The 19,136-nt window shown below is 50.9% G+C and overlaps 1 protein-coding gene across 1 annotated transcript in view; it reads right to left on the reverse strand.

The window, feature by feature from the left end:
* Positions 1 to 19,136, reverse strand: part of Meltrin (disintegrin and metalloproteinase domain-containing protein meltrin) — a 110,967-nt gene that overhangs the window by 11,580 nt on the left and 80,251 nt on the right. The window contains exons 3-10 of the mRNA XM_025303662.1: positions 11,896 to 12,051; positions 4,905 to 5,094; positions 3,649 to 3,716; positions 2,782 to 2,946; positions 1,820 to 1,989; positions 1,463 to 1,654; positions 688 to 1,287; positions 161 to 362 (exon numbers count right to left, since the gene is read on the reverse strand). Of these exons, the coding sequence (XP_025159447.1) occupies positions 161 to 362; positions 688 to 1,287; positions 1,463 to 1,654; positions 1,820 to 1,989; positions 2,782 to 2,946; positions 3,649 to 3,716; positions 4,905 to 5,094; positions 11,896 to 12,051 (1,743 nt within the window). The remainder of the gene's footprint in view (positions 1 to 160; positions 363 to 687; positions 1,288 to 1,462; positions 1,655 to 1,819; positions 1,990 to 2,781; positions 2,947 to 3,648; positions 3,717 to 4,904; positions 5,095 to 11,895; positions 12,052 to 19,136) is intronic.

A 19,136-nucleotide genomic window follows, 5' to 3' on the forward strand; every position in this document is an offset into this window, starting at 1 on the left:
AAGAAAGCGCGATTATCCAATAGTCGCGCGACAGCGGCGTATCGTGTTTCACAAATATGAATAAGTCGTTACGACTTATCGTGGGTTTCCCACCACGTTGACGTGGTGGGAAAGCGACGGAACTCGGTCGCGTTATCTTAAGTAAGCGATGGAGCTTTACCTTCCCGGGCGCGCATTTGGCGCCGTTCGGCGTGAGTCCAGGGTCCATTTCGTTCAAGCCGAGATCAACGATGACCGAGCGGCACGGCGTCATCTTTCTGTTGATGTTGATGAACGTATGAGATAGATTCGCGACCGATTCCATGCCGAATTCCAGTCGCTCGTTCCAGTGTATGCAGTGCAGCGTACCGCACAGGAGGTTTCTACAAACGCGTCGGAAAGCGCTCGGTGAAAGAGAGTCCAGCTTCTCGCTTTGTTGGTGTTGGGTCAATCAGAAAATTCGGTTTGCTTTGCAATGCTTTCTGCGAGGATAAATCGGCCATCTGTTCTACGGCCGAGGTATAAGAATCTTGCCAGAACCACGACGAAGGGTGTAGAAAGTAAAAGAAAAACGAGACGAGGTGGCTGCCCGTTTTTTGCCGAGCGATTCGTCTCCGTCGAGATCAGAGGTCAAATTTTACTCGAGAAATCGAATTTTTTGACTGACTCAATATTCCTCCTCTCTCTTAGTTCGTGCAATCAACTTACTCTTCGTTACACTTGCTGAAGGTTAGATTGACCTTGTTGTAACCGCAGTTACCCTTAACCGTGCCCAGCTTGTTCAGCCTACTGTAACACTGCGTAGGAGAGGACACGCCGCTGGGGCCCCACAGAAGTTGGCACTGGTCGTTGCGCGTCCTGCACGAACCATGGTAACAATAGGCCTCGCCCTCTTGGCACATCTCCCCGTCGATCTTGAAAACGTCGCCTGGACAATACTCGCTCTGGCCGGTGCAGTATTCTGGCAGATCGCACTCGTTGTCTGCGCTCCTGCATTCTGTGCCGGCGTTCTTCGGCTTGCAGGTCTTCAGGTCGCAGCATTTGCCGGTGGCGCAGCTCGCGTTGCTGTGCAGCATGCAGGTGATGGCGTTGCAGCAAGGGTTGTCGCAATTCTCCTTCAGCCCGCAGTCGCACTGCTCGCCCGGCTCGACGAAGCCGTTGCCGCAGATCGGGCTGTCGAAGAGCTTCTGCGGCTTGCTCCTCAGGCAATAGTCCATCCCGTGCTCGAAGGCGAGGGCCAGGTGATCCAATGAGCACGATGACCAATGCGTGGGCCCGGACGAGCCGCTCGACGACGACATTATGCATCTGCAAGATGCACGAACGTTATCGGCACGCGCGAAACAAGCGATTCGACGCGCGTCGCGTAACAACGTTTCGCAGGGAGAATTGATTTTTCAGACGCTTTCCAAGAGCCTCGCGGAAGATTTCGACCACCCCGATGGATCGTCGAGTGTCGCGAAATAAGCTGCGTACGACGTACTTCTCTTCGGGGCACTTGCAATCCGGCCCGTCGTGTTCCATCCCGAAATTATGGCCCATCTCATGAGCGACTGTGGCGGCGACCAGACCGACGACATTCGAGTGATCCATGGAGACACCGCCGGAGAACTGGTACGTACATATCGGACCCTTGAGCGCCTTGCCGACCACACCGCCGTCGAAGGTGATCCGGCTGTTCGTTTGAAAAATGTTCATTGAGCTGACGAAGTCGCTTTGATCGGCTCGCGCACCGCGGGCGGGCGAGCGAGCGAGCGAGCGAGCGAGCGAGCCAGCTAGCTAGCTAGCTAGCTTTTGCTCGCTCATTCGGCCATATCTAAGCTCTCGCTGGCACACTCACGTCAGCAGCTGCGCGTTGTCGTTGGGCATAGCCAGGAGCAGCTTCTCCCTACGGTAGAGCAGGAAATTGGACAGAGTGGTGTCGCCGTTCGGCGATAGCGCTATCTCGTCCGACTCGGTCCACACCTGCACGCCGACCAGGGCGATGAATATGTTCAACGGCATGTACAGCTGCGAACACACACACAGAGATACGTCCGCAGGGCTGTTTCGCATGGAGATCTCGCGGTGAGGTCGAGCCCGCGCTAATTAATTCCCCTGTCTAGCTCGTAAAAGAGCGAAAACATGCGTCGCGCGTTTTCCCACGCGTTGCGAGCGCATCGAACTGAGATTCCTCGCGATCTCGCTTGTCCGTGTGAGAACAATTGGGCAAAGTGAGTGCTCGAGAGTAAACACTTGACAAAAATTGCCTCAATGTGTCATTTTAACGGCAGAACTTGTCATTTCTATCTAAAAAACGAGTATTGATATGAAGAAAGTACAGTGTTATTTTATTATTATAACTGATATTTTATTATTATTATTATTATTGTTGTAACTGATATTTTATCGCGAGGTAAGACGCGCCCCAGAGGAAGAAAATTTTCGGAATGTAAATGACATAGACGAGATAAGTGGATCATGGACCTGGTTATATAATAATAATGAGATCAAAGCCACCTCGCTGGGAATTGGAATTTTTCGACCAAATGAATCCCTCTTCGAACGAATGAAGACTCACACGTCGAATGTAATTATGCGCTTATTAGCAGCGCGCGGATGAGGCAAAATTCCCGGTATAAGTAGAGTTGAGCTTCAGCGGATTTGACCAAAGGAAACCGCGAATGTTCGACGCGAACAATCGGATAATGCAGTTGTTGGATGCAGCGTCGCTGCGCATTCGTTTCGAAATCGCTCGCTCGCGTTGCGGTCTGCGGCCGACGGGAATCACGTAACCAATTAAGTCGCAACGATAATACTCACTGCGTTGATAATGTTGGCGATGTCCTTGCAGTGCTGATACACCTTGTTGAGGTTCTTATCCAGCGCGATGTATTCTTTCTTGTCGATCACGAGCGCCAGCTCCACGTAACGCGACTTCTTGTCGGCGTTGTAAGGCCCGCGAATAACTTCAGCCATCCGTTTATGCTGCGAATAACAGGGAGAACGAAGCCACATCAAGAATACGTCGGTTTCTCATCTCACCCAACAAGCCCGACAATCTTTTCTCGGGAGACCGCCGAATTGAATGAAACGAAAATAGATCCGTCTGAAGAGCCGGCTGCTTCGTCTCTAATACTAATGAACCCGCCGATAATTAGAAGATAGAAGAACTCGTTTAAGGGCGGTGTTCACACCGCGAAGCTTACGTTTCAGATCGCCGAGTTGATCTTCAAATAGCCCGTGGCGGATTCGCGTCCAGCACCAGAAGAAGGTGAACTCGAGACGATTCTAAACGTAAGATTCGCCAGTGTAAGAATACCGCCTCTGTAAGTCTACGTGCCGAACACAAAGCAGCTCCGTAGACCCGATCACCGACGCGTACGTGACTTTTGATTCGCGCTTTTCGTCGTTTCGTTCCGTACAGGAGAGGAAAGTCTGCTCGCGATTTCACCAACAACAAAGAGGATGAAAGAAACGGAAAGACGTGAGAAACGACGGGGAGGAAAAAGCGCGGTACACAGGCGAGTCACCGGCGGAGCAGATGCACAAGACGAGACTACCCGTGACTACGTTCTTTGAAGTCGTATAATTTACCGGGAGGGAGGGAGGGAGGGAGGGAGGGAGGAGGGACGGAGGGTGTAGAGCGGACCTCTCGCGAAATATCTTTCCGCCGTTCTCCATACGTACCCTGGAGAGCTCTTGAATCTTGTGATGATCGCGAGCGGAGACATGATGATGCGGCGTTCCTTCGTAACCTGCAACCGAGGAAAAACGTCAAACAGGGATGACGATCGCCGACATGAGGTGGATGCCCGCTACGGGAACGACGGGGTACAAAGAGTCTCTCCTCTCGCGAGCCACCGCGACTCGTCCCCGGGTCTTGCTCTCACATTCGTTAAGACCGTTATGGAGAGACCAGTCTTTCCGAGGTGGATCTTTGAGTCCGGCAACGGAGCGCGCGTGCCTCAAAGAGGAGAGGAGCGCAGCCGAGGGCACTGCTACCGCGAGCAGAAGAACGAGGGCGCGCGCCCGAGGTCGCCTTCGCGTCGTCGTCGTTGCTGAAAGTTGCGCGTTTCTGCCAGAGTCGGGGAGAAAGAGAAGAGCGGCAAAAGGGAGAGGAGGCGCTCTCTCTCTCTCTCTCTCTCTCTCTCTCTCTCTCTCTCTCTCTCTCTCTCTCTCTCTCTCGTTCTCTCTCTCGTGCATATCCCAAAGAAACCCGGCGGAAATTGCCTCGCTGGCTAAGTTCCACCGACAGAAATTCCCCGCAACAACGACGGATACGATCTCGGGACGAACGCGTTGCGTTATGAATGTTAAGTCCGGAGTCAACTTATTAGTCACGAGACTCCGTTGCGGATCCGGCTTGTGTAAACCAACTCGTTTCGCTGAAGTGAACACCGTGACGCGTGTGTCGCGTATCTTCCCGGTGAAACGATCATCCCGGCTCCTCCTCGGGGCTATGCAGCTCCTCTCTGTCTCTCTTTCTCTCTCTCTCTCTCTCTCTCTCTCTCTCTCTCTCGGGCGGCGCGCAGTGTCAATAAAACGTGCTTAATTAACGTACGGAGATATTAATATTGATGTTAACGCTGTTAATACGAATGTAATATTAATGTTACTTGGCAACGCGCTAATATTAATGACAACATCAATATTAATGTTATTATTATTATTAATATTCGCACGTATATTAATAATAATATTAATATTACCGTTGCAACGACGGCTACATATGTTGATTTCCGTCCACCCGGACGGAAATTTTATGATTCCAGCCTCGCAGTAATTTTTACATTACAAGGGTACACACGTGTCCTTTTCACACACACACACACACACACACACATACACACACACACACACACACACACACACACGTAAGTGTGCTGCGTACGTGTGAACGCGGCAATTGAGTGGTAATGATCGTGGGATCGCGGGACGCTTACCGCAGGTATGATTGGCAATGAGATCGCTGTGCTTGTAAAGGTAATGGTCGGAATCCAGGCTCTCGTTTTCCGGATGGATGTGATGGAGGTTCTCGCCGTCGAAAATGACACCGCGCAGTCCTCTGCAAGTGGATAACGCCACCCATGATTCGGGAACACCTCGAACGCTGCCTTGGTAATGACAGAGATCCTGCAACATTTCCACACAATTTCACGTGTATCATGCAACAAAACAAACACACACACACACACATATATCGCCAAGAATTTTTTTTCTTCTTTTCGCGCTCTCTCTCTCTCTCTCTCTCTCTCTCAACTCGAGCTCTAGCCGAGTTTCGAAATTGTAAAAATCACCGACATGCGAAGAACTCGCATTTAATTGCGCGGCTCGCTTTTACCATTTCGCATGTACACAATACATTTATTATTAACTTTCTTCCGCACCACACAGTCGATACAGCGAAATTGCAAAGTTACTAACTAACTGCTACTTTCGTTACGAATTCACCGCCGTGGAAGAGCGGAGGAGCGAGCGTGTAAGTAGTACGTAGCTCATTCGTGAGTATAAAGGCAAACTTTTAATTGGATTTATATTTAACTTTAGCTCCTCTCCTCCGTCCACTCACGTTCCCCTCGTCTCTTCCCGCCCCTTTCCTCCTCTTTCTATCTTTTTTTTTCCACCTTATATGTATTTACACGTTTAATTTGATTTTAATCTTTCACTTAATTCGCCCACTTCACGTTTATCCGATCGGCGACGACACGTGAATCCGCCTGATAACATCATCGAGAGCGATAGAAAGAGAGAGAGAGAGAGAGAGAGAGAGAGATCCCGGCGTGCGATGCAGCTCGGTTACAATGAATTTCGCGGGCTTATCTCGGCTTCTTGGATGCATCGGAATCGCACATCGGACCGGTACAAATATAGTTGTCCCAGATTTGGAGCGGCGTGCACGCGCCACGACGAACCGTGGGCAATTTTTCACGTTTCTTTTTCCACGGCGCTCGGTTGCACGCGCGCACGAGAGAGAGAGAGAGAGAGAGAGAGAGAGAGAGAGAGAGAGAGAGAGAGAGAGAGAGGAAGAGACCCGTTACTTCGGCAGGCGGACGGACGGGCGCGTTACTCTCCCGAAAGGAATTGCTCCAACAAAGGAGCGCGATCTCGCAGGCGAGATATCGGGATCGTCTTTGAAACGGGGCGCGCTTTCTCCGTTACGAGAGCCATCGATCGTGGTCCATTATATTCGATTGCCGCATAGGGAAAGTGTATAGCGTCCCGCGCGGCGGGCAGGATTGAATTAACGGCAACGTGTCGATATCGTTAGGTCGTCGTATCGATTATTTAATGCAACCGCCCTTTATTTACCGCCGGTGACGCAGCTCGCGGCTTCGAATAGCCGAGCGTTTCGTGAGAGAGAGGGGAGGAGGGGGGGGGGCGAAAGGAAGAAGGAGAAAAAAGAGAAAAGTAGAGAAGACGAAAAACGCTGCGGCCAAGTTGCTCGTTGCGGGAAGTTCGAGTTTCGATGGCGTATTTCAAGTCGCGAGCTCGCGGGAATTCAATTTCGTTATTAGAAGAGAATCGCGCGGCGCGTTCCGGGGGTCCTAAATATTCAACGACGCACGAATATCGAGAAAGTCTGATAACGCAAGATCCGTGAGCGCTTGGCATTTGAATATCGAATAAAGTCGAGGAATCCGAAGATGCGAGCGAACGAGCGTGTGTACTCGGGCGACGAGCTAAGAATTTATGTATCGGAGGATCCAGTTTTATTGAATACTTAAGCATTCCGAGGGACTACGCTATTATGACCGCGATAAAATTTTTATTAAGGAAGTGGCAGTGTGTACCTCCCTCCCCCCTCTCTCGTACGTACACATCCGCGGTTATCAGAAAATTGAAGATCCAATGTCGGATTCGGATCGAGTGAGCGTTCGCTTATTTTTAAACCATCGTATCTCGCTGGGGAAAAGCAAATGAAAAGCGTACGACGTGCGTAGAAACGTCCCGGCGGAGATTCGTGGAATCATATTTAAAGTACGAAAAATTCGCGCGACTGTGGAACGCAAATATTATTTTAAAAAGTAATTGCGTTGCCCAACGCGATACACGTCCGTGTGTGTGTGTGTGTGTGTGTGTGTATGCGCGCGCGCGCACATTGACGTGCTCGTGTAATTCAGGAGTAATAAAATGTTCATAATCATCGTTCGCTTATTTGCATCCAAGCGATATAATCACCGGGACCCGCTGATATATAACGGACGGATAAAACGTAGCGGCTTGATTCATTGCTGGATAAGAGAAAAATTTCGCGAGAGCGTAACGTGCTCCATGGAAAGCGCGTTACGAGGCGTGTCGGCGGAATATGAAATTTTGTATTCGCCCCCGGTAAGCTTATCCTCGCTTCTATTAAATGTAATATCGCGTGTGCGCTGCATCGGGGATTATGTAGATTTATATCGCGAGCGCTGAGCGAAAGAAAAATATGTTTCGTAACAGCCGCGTTCTTATTATCGGGAACAGCAAGTTTCAGGATCCTCCGGGGGAGAATCGTCGCAGGAGCGAGGATGCGCTCCCCCGTGTATCCGCGCGTAATAATGGACTACTAATAGTCTCTTCCAAGTCTCGTGGAAATAATATTCGCGCAGAGTCCTGCCGGCCCCGGTTGTCACGGCGAAGAAGCTGGAGTAACGCCGCCGCGCTGGAGATGCGTCCGCTCTTATTATCCTTTCGAGCCGTAAAATTTCACTAGTTCCAGACCCGTTTCCTGTGCGATCTCGTTTGCACGTACACGTACACGCGCATAGCGCTCCCTCCGTCTCGGTTTTTACGGCACGCTACACTTCGTTTTCCTGTTCATCGATGCACCGTGTACTTCCGTATCTAAAACCTCGATCTTATCTCCCGCAGTCGCCGCGCTTTCTCTCCTCCACTCCGTACGAGCTTAAAATTAGAGTTCATCCGCGCGCGGATCAAGTGATATTTATACCGCGAGGCGGGTAGGCGGGAGGCGGGAGACGCGAGGCGGGGTGTTAACTGACCGCGGCAATTAATTAAATACAATTGCGCGAAACATCAAATACGAAAGCGGCGAGGCGCAACGAACTCGGCGTCGGCGCGAGCGAGGCTCGCGGCTCGGCGGCTTTTTACGCTTCCCGCTTGACTTTTGTCCCGCATTACGAGAGCGACTTTTTTGCGCTCGTCGTCATCCGCGAGTGCGCGAGGCGGAGCAGGATGTCACAATCGACGGACGCGAAGCAGTCGATTTATATCGTTGACGATTCATATTATTATTTATACTGCCGTGAATATTATTTCGTGCTCATTGTTGACATCAATTCCGTATGTATTTCGCATGTGTCGCACGTCACGGAAAACTGACACGTTTGTACTCGCCAAACATTTATCGCCGGGGAAGTACTTTTTTTCTTCCCTTTTTCTCCCCGTTTGTTTTTAACGGTCCTCTCAGTTGTGTGTTAATTTTATATTTGCGTTACAGACGACGTGTGCGCGGAGACTTCGTCGGGAAACTAATGAGCCAATCTCTCGCGTTATAAAAAGTTCCCCCGTCTGCAGCTTGATTGACGGATTCTTTGATAAGCTCGAGATTAGCCTCCTTGCAATTGCATTATTAATGTTGCACAGCGAGCGAGGGAGAGAGAGAGAGAGAGAGAGAGAGAGAGAGAGAGAGAGAGAGAGAGAGAGAGAGAGAGAGAGAGAGAGAGAGAGAGAGAGAGAGAGAGAGAGAGAGAGAGAGACCCGCAGTCTCAGCTTGCGAAACATCAATTTTCGTTCACCGCGTTCACGCAAAAGTTGTCGCTTTCACCGGGCCGATGTAATCGCGTGTAATTTCGGACAGAACTTGTAATTAGACGAATAACTCCGAAACTTTCGCAATTTCGCCCAAATACGGAGAAGTGCCATCACCACCGCTGACTCGGCCGCGAGCAGAATTTAATATATAATATATTCGGGCTTTCGGTTAACGGCGACACGTGTCGGCTCGCGACGATGCAGCGGGGCGACGCTGCGTAACACACACACACACACACAGCCGGTGCGCGTATTTTTCGCTCGGTGTCGTTTCCTACGGACGACGGGATTAGATAATTAACGAGGACGCGCAAGACTTTCGAATCCGCGGAATCGCGCGCAGCTGGCTGCGTGCGACCAGAGCGCTCTGTGCAGCGTTTCGCTGCAACGTCGTGTATTCTGGACATTCCACGCTAGCTTTTCCCCTTTTTACTCTTCCTCTCCCGCGTATCCTTCCTGTCTTTCTCGTTTCCTCCCGGCGCGGCGCGCGGCGCCGTTAAATTATAAAGCGGAAACGTGCCGCGCGCGACCGTTCGTGAACAGCGGTCGACGTCGGAACCAACACACGCGCGTCTCTCTGCGTCGCTCGCGTGTGTTTACAGCGACGTTCTATTAGACATGCAGACGGCGGACAAAGAATGAGTCAGCCCCCCTCCCTTCTTGCCCCGATCGATTTCGGTTCGTCGCAGTCGCAGTTACACCTGCACGATATCTATCTACCTACCTATCTTTATCTGCCCTTCCAGCTGCGCGATGACGAGCGACAAGTACGGCGCGGAGAACGAGCGCGGAGATCCATGGAGACTTTGAATTTTCGAGGGGCCGGAAGTTTAGACACGGGACGTCGGCCCAAATGGACTTTTCCGAATGGATTTCGGCCATCCGAGAGAGAGAGAGAGAGAGAGAGAGAGAGAGCGAGGAGACGCGACGGGGGGAATACGTGAAAGAGAAATAGGTGCGGCTTTGACAAGCTCGGCGTGATGAGAAACGGTGTCACGCTCGTTTAAAACAGAAATTGCTTCTTCTCGTAGCGGTGACGCTACTTGAATTTTTTCATTATTAATATCACGTTTTCTCTCTCTCTCTCTCTCTCTCTCTCTCTCTCTCGTTGTCAGATCGCGTAAGGCGTCGTCTATGAATAACGTCGTCCAATTATATCATGAGTCACAGCACTTACGTGCTGTACCAAGCGGAAGCTAACAAACGTTAGAATAACGTAATGACTCAGAGTTCCGACGGAATTAATATTGAATCGTCGAAACGGCCTTCTATCTGAAAAAAATCTACCGCAAAATCGACCTAAGAGTCAACGAGGAAAGGAGAGAACTGCCCCTTACCGACTTTGGTGCGCTTTGAGTATGTTGTGTGAAGCAGCAAAAATAATTAGACCGACATTTTTTAAGTGCTTAATCTCAACCCTTTCGAGGGCCGAGGCAGGTTTTTCCCTTGGAAACAAGAGCAAATGTTCTCTCGGGCAATGTTACGGGAACCGAAAAACAGTTTGCGCAAAAGTTTTATGATATTTTACACTCTTCACAATCGGGTATTCAGATTTTCCAAACGATGCGAGATTTTTAATTTGCCTCCACCTGCCCTTGCTGTTTCCATAATTTTTTAAACTTTTATAACAACCAATTTTTATAAACACTAAAGAAAACTTTCTGTGCTGAAGCAGCGTTGCAATGTTGCTTCTCGAAAGCCCATATTTGACGAATGTGTATCATATCTCTCATGATTTCTATGATATTCGCCGCATACGAAGTCTCCCCTTATTTTCGAGAGGTTGTTTCCCTTAAACTCTTCCTCTTAAACTAAGCACAGGATCTAATATTTCTTGCTGCGTTACAACACATACTAACCAAAGACCATAAAAATCGATGAGACATACTTCTATATCCCCTTCCTCACAAGTTAACTTCTAGAGCGTGAAATCGATCTGCGAGGGACGTTTGAGAAACGACGAGGTTTGAGCGCAATGCGAAAAAGAAATCGAGAAAAATTACGCACTGACTGTTACGAATAAACAGTGACGCACTTTTCCGAGATACGGCGAGACATCAACCTCGAACATCTAATCAATATCATCGCTTATCAGCGTTGTTCATCGGAATCATTGATACGTTCGCGATTGCGCGAAAGCTGACGATTAAGTTACCGAGCTTACTCGAGTAGGTCAGATATGTCAGTATGTATGTTGTTACGTAAAAATTTTTGGCATTTGTAGTTAAAAAATTAATTTAATTTTTACAAACCAGATGTGACTGAATAACCAAATTAATTGAAATTTTCTTTCGAGAAATCAACGATACAACAAACAGAAATGCAATTCGAGACGCGAGCGGTATTTTATACCTCGTTTCATCGCTTTTCTATTGATAGTGTAATTAATTTTTCAAATGCAATTAAATATACTTCGCACATAATTTAATAATATTTTCATATTAATTTTTGAGCAAGACGTAACCAAGTCCACACAACAAATTAAATACTCGGCCGATAGGGGCCAATAAAGCCGACGTGTGCGAAACGAGCAAATGGATATACATAATAAATTGCATTTATTTGCCGTACCTCCGATTAAATTTTACAGCAAAATTAAAACCACCAAATTCAAAGGTCGAAATGGAGATGCCACATTTAAAAATTCGAAAATAATTCTCAGATCAGGAATGATTTACCGAATAATCGAGGAAAGAAAATGGAAATTCAACGTGTCGAGCTAAAACTCCGCTGGAACACAAAATAAGTGATAATAATATTCAATCGTCCCCGAAAGAGACAGACGACCTCCCCTCCCCCCGCGTTGTGTCAGCGACGATCCTTTTCCTCAGGAGTTAAAGTGTCGCGTCGCGAAGGAAAATTGTATCGATCATCCGCGAGAGAATCAAACGTCCGGATACGCACAGACGGTAAAAGCTGCACGTCAAGCCATTATGAGGAGGTACGTAATGCCGTTCTTTATGTGGCACTCGCGCGTCACGAGCGACGCGGCGTCAACGGATTCGAGTGAATGGCCGTGTGGCGAACACACGCCGGTTTGCGGCTGAATGGGGGATCTCCCCCGGCGCTTTCTTGGCGCGCAGCGCAGCTCGAAATTACGCTCGATATCGATTAACCGACCGTTGTCTGCGGAAAGCCGGTTAACACGTCGCGGCGCGAATGCCGAAGTGCGGTACTTACAACTTTCGACGGTGGGTGCACCTTGTACGCGCCGCGATGCTGGTAGTGTTGCTGATAGCCGACCGGAATTAGATCGGTGTTCAGTCGAAGGTCGAGAACGCGCTCGACGCCGTCCACGTTGAAAGCCACCGTCAGCACGTCCGTGTGCCCGATGTCCTGAAAAGGGAAAACAGGAGTGTCGAGCTTGAGTATTCGTTTACAGCGCTTCGCAGCTCGACGATCGCGTCCCGCTACGACCTGCTCGCGGTCGAGAGCTTTCGAATTTTCCCCCCTCTCTCTTACTTTTTCTCTTTCCATCGCGTCTCTAAAGCGAGATTGCAAAATCGTTAACGCAGAGCTAAAGCACAAAGTGAGAGCCGGTCGAAGGTCTGGTATATGTACTTGTTGAAAGTGTACCATGAACTGTACAATTCGTTACGGGGATCTCGACGATAAATTGGCCTTTCGATATTTCGATATTTCCTGGTATTTTTCATAAATTCTAAAACTAGACGTTTGACTGTTGCCGCCCTCGTATTTCTATCACCTTAATCGAAGAGTCATGCAATCGTTTCGCGAGCAAAACAGCGTGCTTGCTCGTCGACGAGTCCCGGAGTTGCAGACTCCACTTTTACATATCGCGCTTCAGACTTCGCTTCCGCGCGGCAGACATCGATCGAGTCTAATCACCGCTTAATTACAGACCGGTGAATTGTTCTCGCTTGAAAGAAGCGGCGGGGACTCGCGGCTCAGCACGAGCAACTGCGTCGCGACCGATTTCTTCCTCGGCACGAGACGCGCAGAAAAGCGCGATCGCGCGCGCGCGCACCTGTTGCGCTTAAATAGCGGCAAAACTATGCTTAGACCCGAGAAAAGAAAATTGAATCCCCGAGATCGGCGCCGCGTCGAGCAATTAATTTTATACTCGGATGCTCGCTTTCTCCGGCCATGAAACCGACCGGATATCCAAGTTGAGCGCGCGCCGGTAAATAAGAACGGATGCCGATGGGAATCCCGGTTGCATTCGTTCATTGTCAAGCAAATATCGAGCGCGCCAATAAGTAGCAAAGTTAAGCACGCTATATTCAGCCGTCCCGTATCGTACTCGCGTGGCGTGGCATCTCGCAAAAATCCCCGATCGCTGAAATCGAGAGAATCAGCACACTTGACATTCAACAGAGTTTGCTGAGCTTAATATTCGCGATAGATGACAAATTGAAGGAAACGTCAGGTATTTCAAAAATATCTCCCAAATGTCTCGGTGACGCGCGGACGACAGTGATGACGGAGTGAGCGTTACACGCTCCGCATAATGCTTTCCTCGGTGGCCGAAATTAAGCTAATTTGACAGCGCATTCTGACATTTATCCACCGCTGGTATGCGCTATGATTCGTATATTCGTGACAAATGAAAGATCGACGAGAGTCACTCCAAAAATACTCGAGACTTGAATTTTTCACGGCAACACGAGACGGCAACGTCGCACGTTCGCGCGTCAGCTTTCGGTGGCTGAAATTAATTAAATGCGGCCAAACAGCCGCGCGCCAAATCGGCGTGCAATTGACATCTGCAGTGCAGTTGGCATTCACGCCACGACCGATTCGTGAAGTCGGAGGAAAACCGAGAGAGTCTTTTGACGAATTTGACGAATCTCCTAAACCGTGGAATAATGAGACGAAAACGAGACGAGGGCGACGATGTCCGACGTCTAATTACTGAACGCGAGCGTGACAATCGTGTCCGCGCGTTCCGCACGGAATTATCATTTCCACGCTCGCGAAACCCCGCGAAACCCGCGGGGGCGATTAATCGCGACGGCCAACGCGATCGCAGGGAGCGACGTTGGAATTACGCCCGGCGGACGGACACACAGCCGACGACTCCGCCGCCGCCGCCATTTATCGCTTACCCGGGGTGCGCTCAACCCGACTCGCCGATTGTCACATCGTCGTCGAGCGCGTGAAGCAGTTAGCGATATTAGATTATACGATTCCGGCCGGACACGGCGAGGGAGAGATCGGGGAAGGGAAGAGAAGAGAAGGGGGGCCAGGAGAGCCCGAGTCGAAATTCATAAACTCTTTGGGAATCGCCGCCACCGCCGCCTTTTCGACAGTGGCCACCCCTCCCTCCCTCCCTCCCTCCCTCCTTCCGTTCGCCCTACCCCCTGCCGCGCGCCGGCGAGTGTACGCGTGCCGAGTGCGAAATGAATTTGCAAATCTCGTTTGCGCGGCGGCCCGCCGGTGCGCAATGTTTAATTCATAGGGGATGTCCCGGACGGGTACTTTTCCCGCACGCGAGGGAGACACCGAGTGCCCGCGGAGGGCGCGCGGGGGTGGATGGATCTGCCGCGTGGATCCGCGCACGAGAGCCGGATGCAACAACGGCACCCCGTGTGTTCGTGTCGCGTCGCGCCGCGCCGCGCCGCGCCGCATCGTCGCACCGACGATGTCACCGGCGCTAACAGTGGTTAATAGTCGGGCTCGTTGACAGCCGCCGTTAATCCCGGCCCGACAAACCGGATGAATTTTTGGCCGCGCCGTTGTATCGCTGGAAATGGAGGCTCTCGATTCGACGCGCGCTCGCCAGAGCGCGCGTGTCTTCGTGGCAAACGAGTTTCGAATAACGGACATTTCTCTCTCTCTCTCTTTCTGCCCTCCTCTCTTCAACCCCTGGTACGCGAGCAGCGATTTTAGCCCCGCTTGAAACGCAGGTGTCGAGGTGTCGAGCGGCGCAACTCGCGAGACGAGTGTGCGACGACTTTCACCTCGCCCCCCCTCCCCCTCGCGGCCGTGTTGATTCCGCGGCTGCGATCAACGAAGGGCTGCGGGGAAACGAATAAACGACGCCGCCCTCCTCGTCCGGGAGGGGGCGGGGAGGGGGGAAGTTGACCGACTTGGAAATTTTAATCGACACCGTGGCGACTTCTCTCTCCGCGCTCCTTCTTTTTTTCATGCCATAGCGCACACCCTCGGAGTCTTCTTCTCGTTTTAATCAGAGCCTCAGCGTCCTGATTTATTTTCAACGGCGTAAAAGCCGTTGAGGCGGGTAAAATAAGAGCGCGCTGCGGTTCCTATCGCCAATGCATAAATCTCTCGCCGGGTGAAGTCGACGGTACATTCTTTTCCCGCAGGCAACGAGGAAGAGAGAGAAGGAAGAAGGGCGGGAGGGAGGGAGGGAGAGAGGGAGCGAGCGAGAACCGCCTCTCTCGCGCAACGTTAACAAAACGCTTCTTTCGCTATTTACGCTCACCCACCGCCAGAGCTTTGATTGAGGAGAAACGACAGCGACGGGTGCGGCGGGGAGGAGACGAGCGCTAACCAGGACTTGGTTAATCAAGGTTGTCACTGCGCGACCAACGCTTTAAAAGCTCCCAACTTATATGGCAATCCCTTCCGGCTGTATTTTACGCCGGTCCTTACGTTTTGCAATTTACGTCGACGGTGAGCGGAATAAAAGAAGCTTTCAAGCAACGTACGCTCGTGTACAAAGACGTCGGTGAGAGACAGACAGGCAGACAGACAGACAGACAGAGAGAGAGAGAGAGAGAGGAAGAACACTCGACTCGACTCTTAATTACTCCAAGTGCCGCGTTCAACTGAAATTGTGGCGGTAATTACCGATGTAACGCAGCGCCGCGAAATTGGAGAGGCCGCGTTTCAACGAGCCGAGACCTGGCAGCCGTGGTCGAGCGAGCGAGCGAACGAATGCACGACGACGACAACGGCGACGGCGATGGTGCCCTATGCCATCATGAATTATTGATTAACCTCCTTGCGCTTCGACGGAGAGCTGAGCGCGTCTAAACAGACGCGCTCTCGCTCCTCGTGCCGACGGAGGGAGCTGTGTGCCTTATATTTGCATAAAAGAATAGCCGGCGCCAGCGCGGTCGAGGAAATACGCGGGAGATGCTTCGCGTTCTTGCCCTGGTTGGTAAAGCAGACTAAAGACGACGACGGGGCTCGTACCGAGCCCCTCCGAGCGCGATAAATCAGAACGAGACGGACCGCCCGAATCGGCGCGAGTCGCGCCGATTGCGAACGGAGACTCGAGGCCGGCCGGCCGGCCGGCTCGGAGTTTTCCGGCTCGATTCTCGACCTCGAGCTCGTAGATCCCCGCAGGATCACAATGGAGATTTCATTTATATGGGAAGCTGCAGTGTGCCCCAGCCGGGAACTGAAATCCCGTAATTTAACGCGTGCCGTGCCGCCGAACGTGCACGCCATGAATAACGCCGGGAGTCACGCGCGCGCGCGCGCGCGCTCGTAATAAAAACACAAGCGCCGCGCGCATCGTGAAATTATTATTATTATTATCGGTGCCGGCTATCGTGTGCGACGTTCGCGAGCGCGCTCGCGGTAATCCGCGAAGATCGCGAAGAATCGTCGACGCGCGAGAGCGGCGGACAAATGGCGCAACACGGTGGAGGGACGTTTCTTAGGGAACGATCCGGCGATCGCCACGGCTTGCGGCTTGTGGTACGTACTTGCGACGTTCGACAATGCGCTCCTTTGAGATCCTTTCAGCGCGCTGTATATCATTGTCCGATGGCGCTCAGCAATTTATACTTGGCCGGCGGCCACCGCGCCACGCGCGCGCGGAAACTACTTTTGATATCGTCCCGAGCGAGCTTCCATGACCCGCATTCGTCTTCGGTCGATAGCGAGAAACAAATGCCGCGGCTATCGGACACGGCCCGATACTGGTGTACCGGAGACTCTCCCTCCCTCGTACATGCATCTTGTCCGATCCGCCGTGCAATCTCGCGAAGCTTTAACGCGCGAGCACGCTCTGTGCGCTTGATTCACCGTTGACTGCCCCTCAACAGTCCATTTTTCCACCATTCCGCCGGGAATGGTATCGATTGCACGCCGATGATGCGAAAACTTAACCCGGCCCGGTCGTTCTGCCGGCAAATTGTTACACGCGCGTCGGACTGGGTCATGATGATCCGAATAGTTTCTGGTCTATTCCCGCAGAGTCAACTGTGGTTTTGGAAAGCTAGTGGCTTCTGTGAAATAGCAATCTCTTGATACACAAGTAACTTGACAAAAATATATTAAAAATATAATGTGAAATGTGAAAAATATATTAAAAGTGGGTTTAACGTCTCGCCGACGTCATTGCGACGTTGAGGTGGGTCACGATGATCCGAGGATTTCTTGGTCCACCCTCGCAGTGTCAGCTATGGTTTGGGAAAGCTAGTAGCTTTTATGGAACAGCAGTCTCTTGATATAGATAATCGATGATTGAGAAAATTACGGTTACGGTAGATAAATGTGGGTCACAAAGGGGACGAATGTGACTCAGCTTCGTTTTATTGCCTCTCTCCTTTTCTTTCAATAGCAGTCTTAATTAGTCTTGGTCCAAGTAAAAGCTTACGCCTTCGCTTCACCCTTTCTCGCATCACAAGTTCTTGATACTTTGCAGCTGCGATACGTGTCTTTCTTGAGGCATCACGGTACGTGATAAAATTGTTATTATTGTACTTTACACGCAACTTTGGGCGACACGTGGCCGATCACCGATCTGCCGTGCTGGACACTCAACGTGTTAATATTATTCTCCAGATCGGCTTTATTTATCGGCTGTTTCGAGCTACGCAAGATCCAGTCCAGATGTGCAGACATGTGTGACGGGTTATTTGGCGAGCCACTCCTTCTCGCTGTAGACGAAGGGTGGCTCGCTAAACCCGGCACGTTGAGCGTCCCAGCGCGATGCTAGAGAAAAATGGACCGAGCAACAAACAGCTTGGTGAACGGAGTCATCCGCATTACGATGTTAGCTTAGGTGTCATTGGATTCGAAGTGGTCGAAGAAAACGCGCGGGACCGCCAAGGTAAACAGCAAGATGAAGCGGAAGCTCGCGAGCGTTTTTCGCGCCGTTGGCGTACTCCGAGCAATTCACTTCGAGCGAATTCAGCGAGTTGCATCAGTCGGCAGCCGCGGGACGATGACGAATTCAAAACTTCTCCGCGGTGCGGCCGCGGCTGAAGGCCGCGTTTCCGGGGGAGAAATTCGCCGCGCGACCGCCGTCCCTTTAATCCGGTAACCAGAATCGAGTTAATCCCGCGGTGGGGAAAAAGAGCGTCACCACGTCGAGGGTGGAAAAGCGAGCTGCCCCATGTGTACGTGTGTGTGTGTGTGTGTGTGTGTGTTGGACAGGGAGAGAGAAAAAGATTCCCTCTCAGAGTCCTCGTATAAAACTCACGTCGACGTGACCCTTACGTTCCATTGTGAACCCCCGTAAACCATCCCTGCGCCTTCGGAGTTTCCGCTTCCTACACACTGTCGCCGATTGTCCGTCCCTCGGAAGCCCGAAGAAAAGAGAGAAGCTTGGTCCTTTCAGGAAAATACCGACGGAGTCGTGTCGTGGAAACGCTCGACGGACGAAGAAGATGAATCACGACGACGGAGGGAACGAGAGGTTTTGCGAAAACGAGTACGCGCGCCGCGCGCTCGGATTAATCGCGCGCCGCGCGCTCGGATTAATTGCGCGCGCGCTCGAGCGGTTTGTGCGGATTACGCGGCGACAATTGCACCGCGGATCTTGCGCTTAGACCAAGCGGAACGACCCACCGCGGTTTTGCCCGCGCGAAGTTCGCGCGTAATTGCTTAATAAATAATGCCTCCGCGCTATGTTTCCGCGCGCGGAGGAAGATCGACGTCTCGAGCTGAGATTCAGATCGCGTTCGAATGACCGCACAAATGACCGTTTATATTCTTCAGATTTCTACATCAACGCGGGAACTCGGAATGATAATACGTGTGTACTCGCACAAGCGGAGCTCCAAACTCCTGGTTGGTTCTTTCGGCGTAAAAAATTTGTGTTCGTTTTCATCTAATTAACCTGTTATACCAGCTGGTGCTTCCATTTTGCGTGCTTTTTGTGAAATGAAAAGAGAAACTTCTCTGTTAAATAAAACGATTTGACTAATATATAATTTTATTGTTGTCGCAAGTTTCTTTTTCATTTTCGCCAGTAAATATCGGTATTATCGAGGGAAATAATCCTAATAAAATTTGGGAAACATACATCGACTGGCTGTTTTAACCGAACACGCTTGCGAACACAATTAGCGATCTCGAAAAATACGATACAGCTGTCTCGGTTGCGACAATGAAGAAAATCCGGCCTTTAAATTCTGCCTTATAAATTGGACCGGCGCGACGAATTAACGCATTTCCGCACACACTAGCACCGCTCTCGCGCACGTAATCGACGACGAGGAATTTCGACCCGCACACGCGACAGATGCCGGATC

This window comes from Harpegnathos saltator, unplaced genomic scaffold (genome assembly GCF_003227715.2).
Source record: "Harpegnathos saltator strain DR-91 unplaced genomic scaffold, Hsal_v8.6 scaffold56, whole genome shotgun sequence".
NCBI classification, from domain to species: Eukaryota; Metazoa; Arthropoda; class Insecta; order Hymenoptera; family Formicidae; genus Harpegnathos; species Harpegnathos saltator.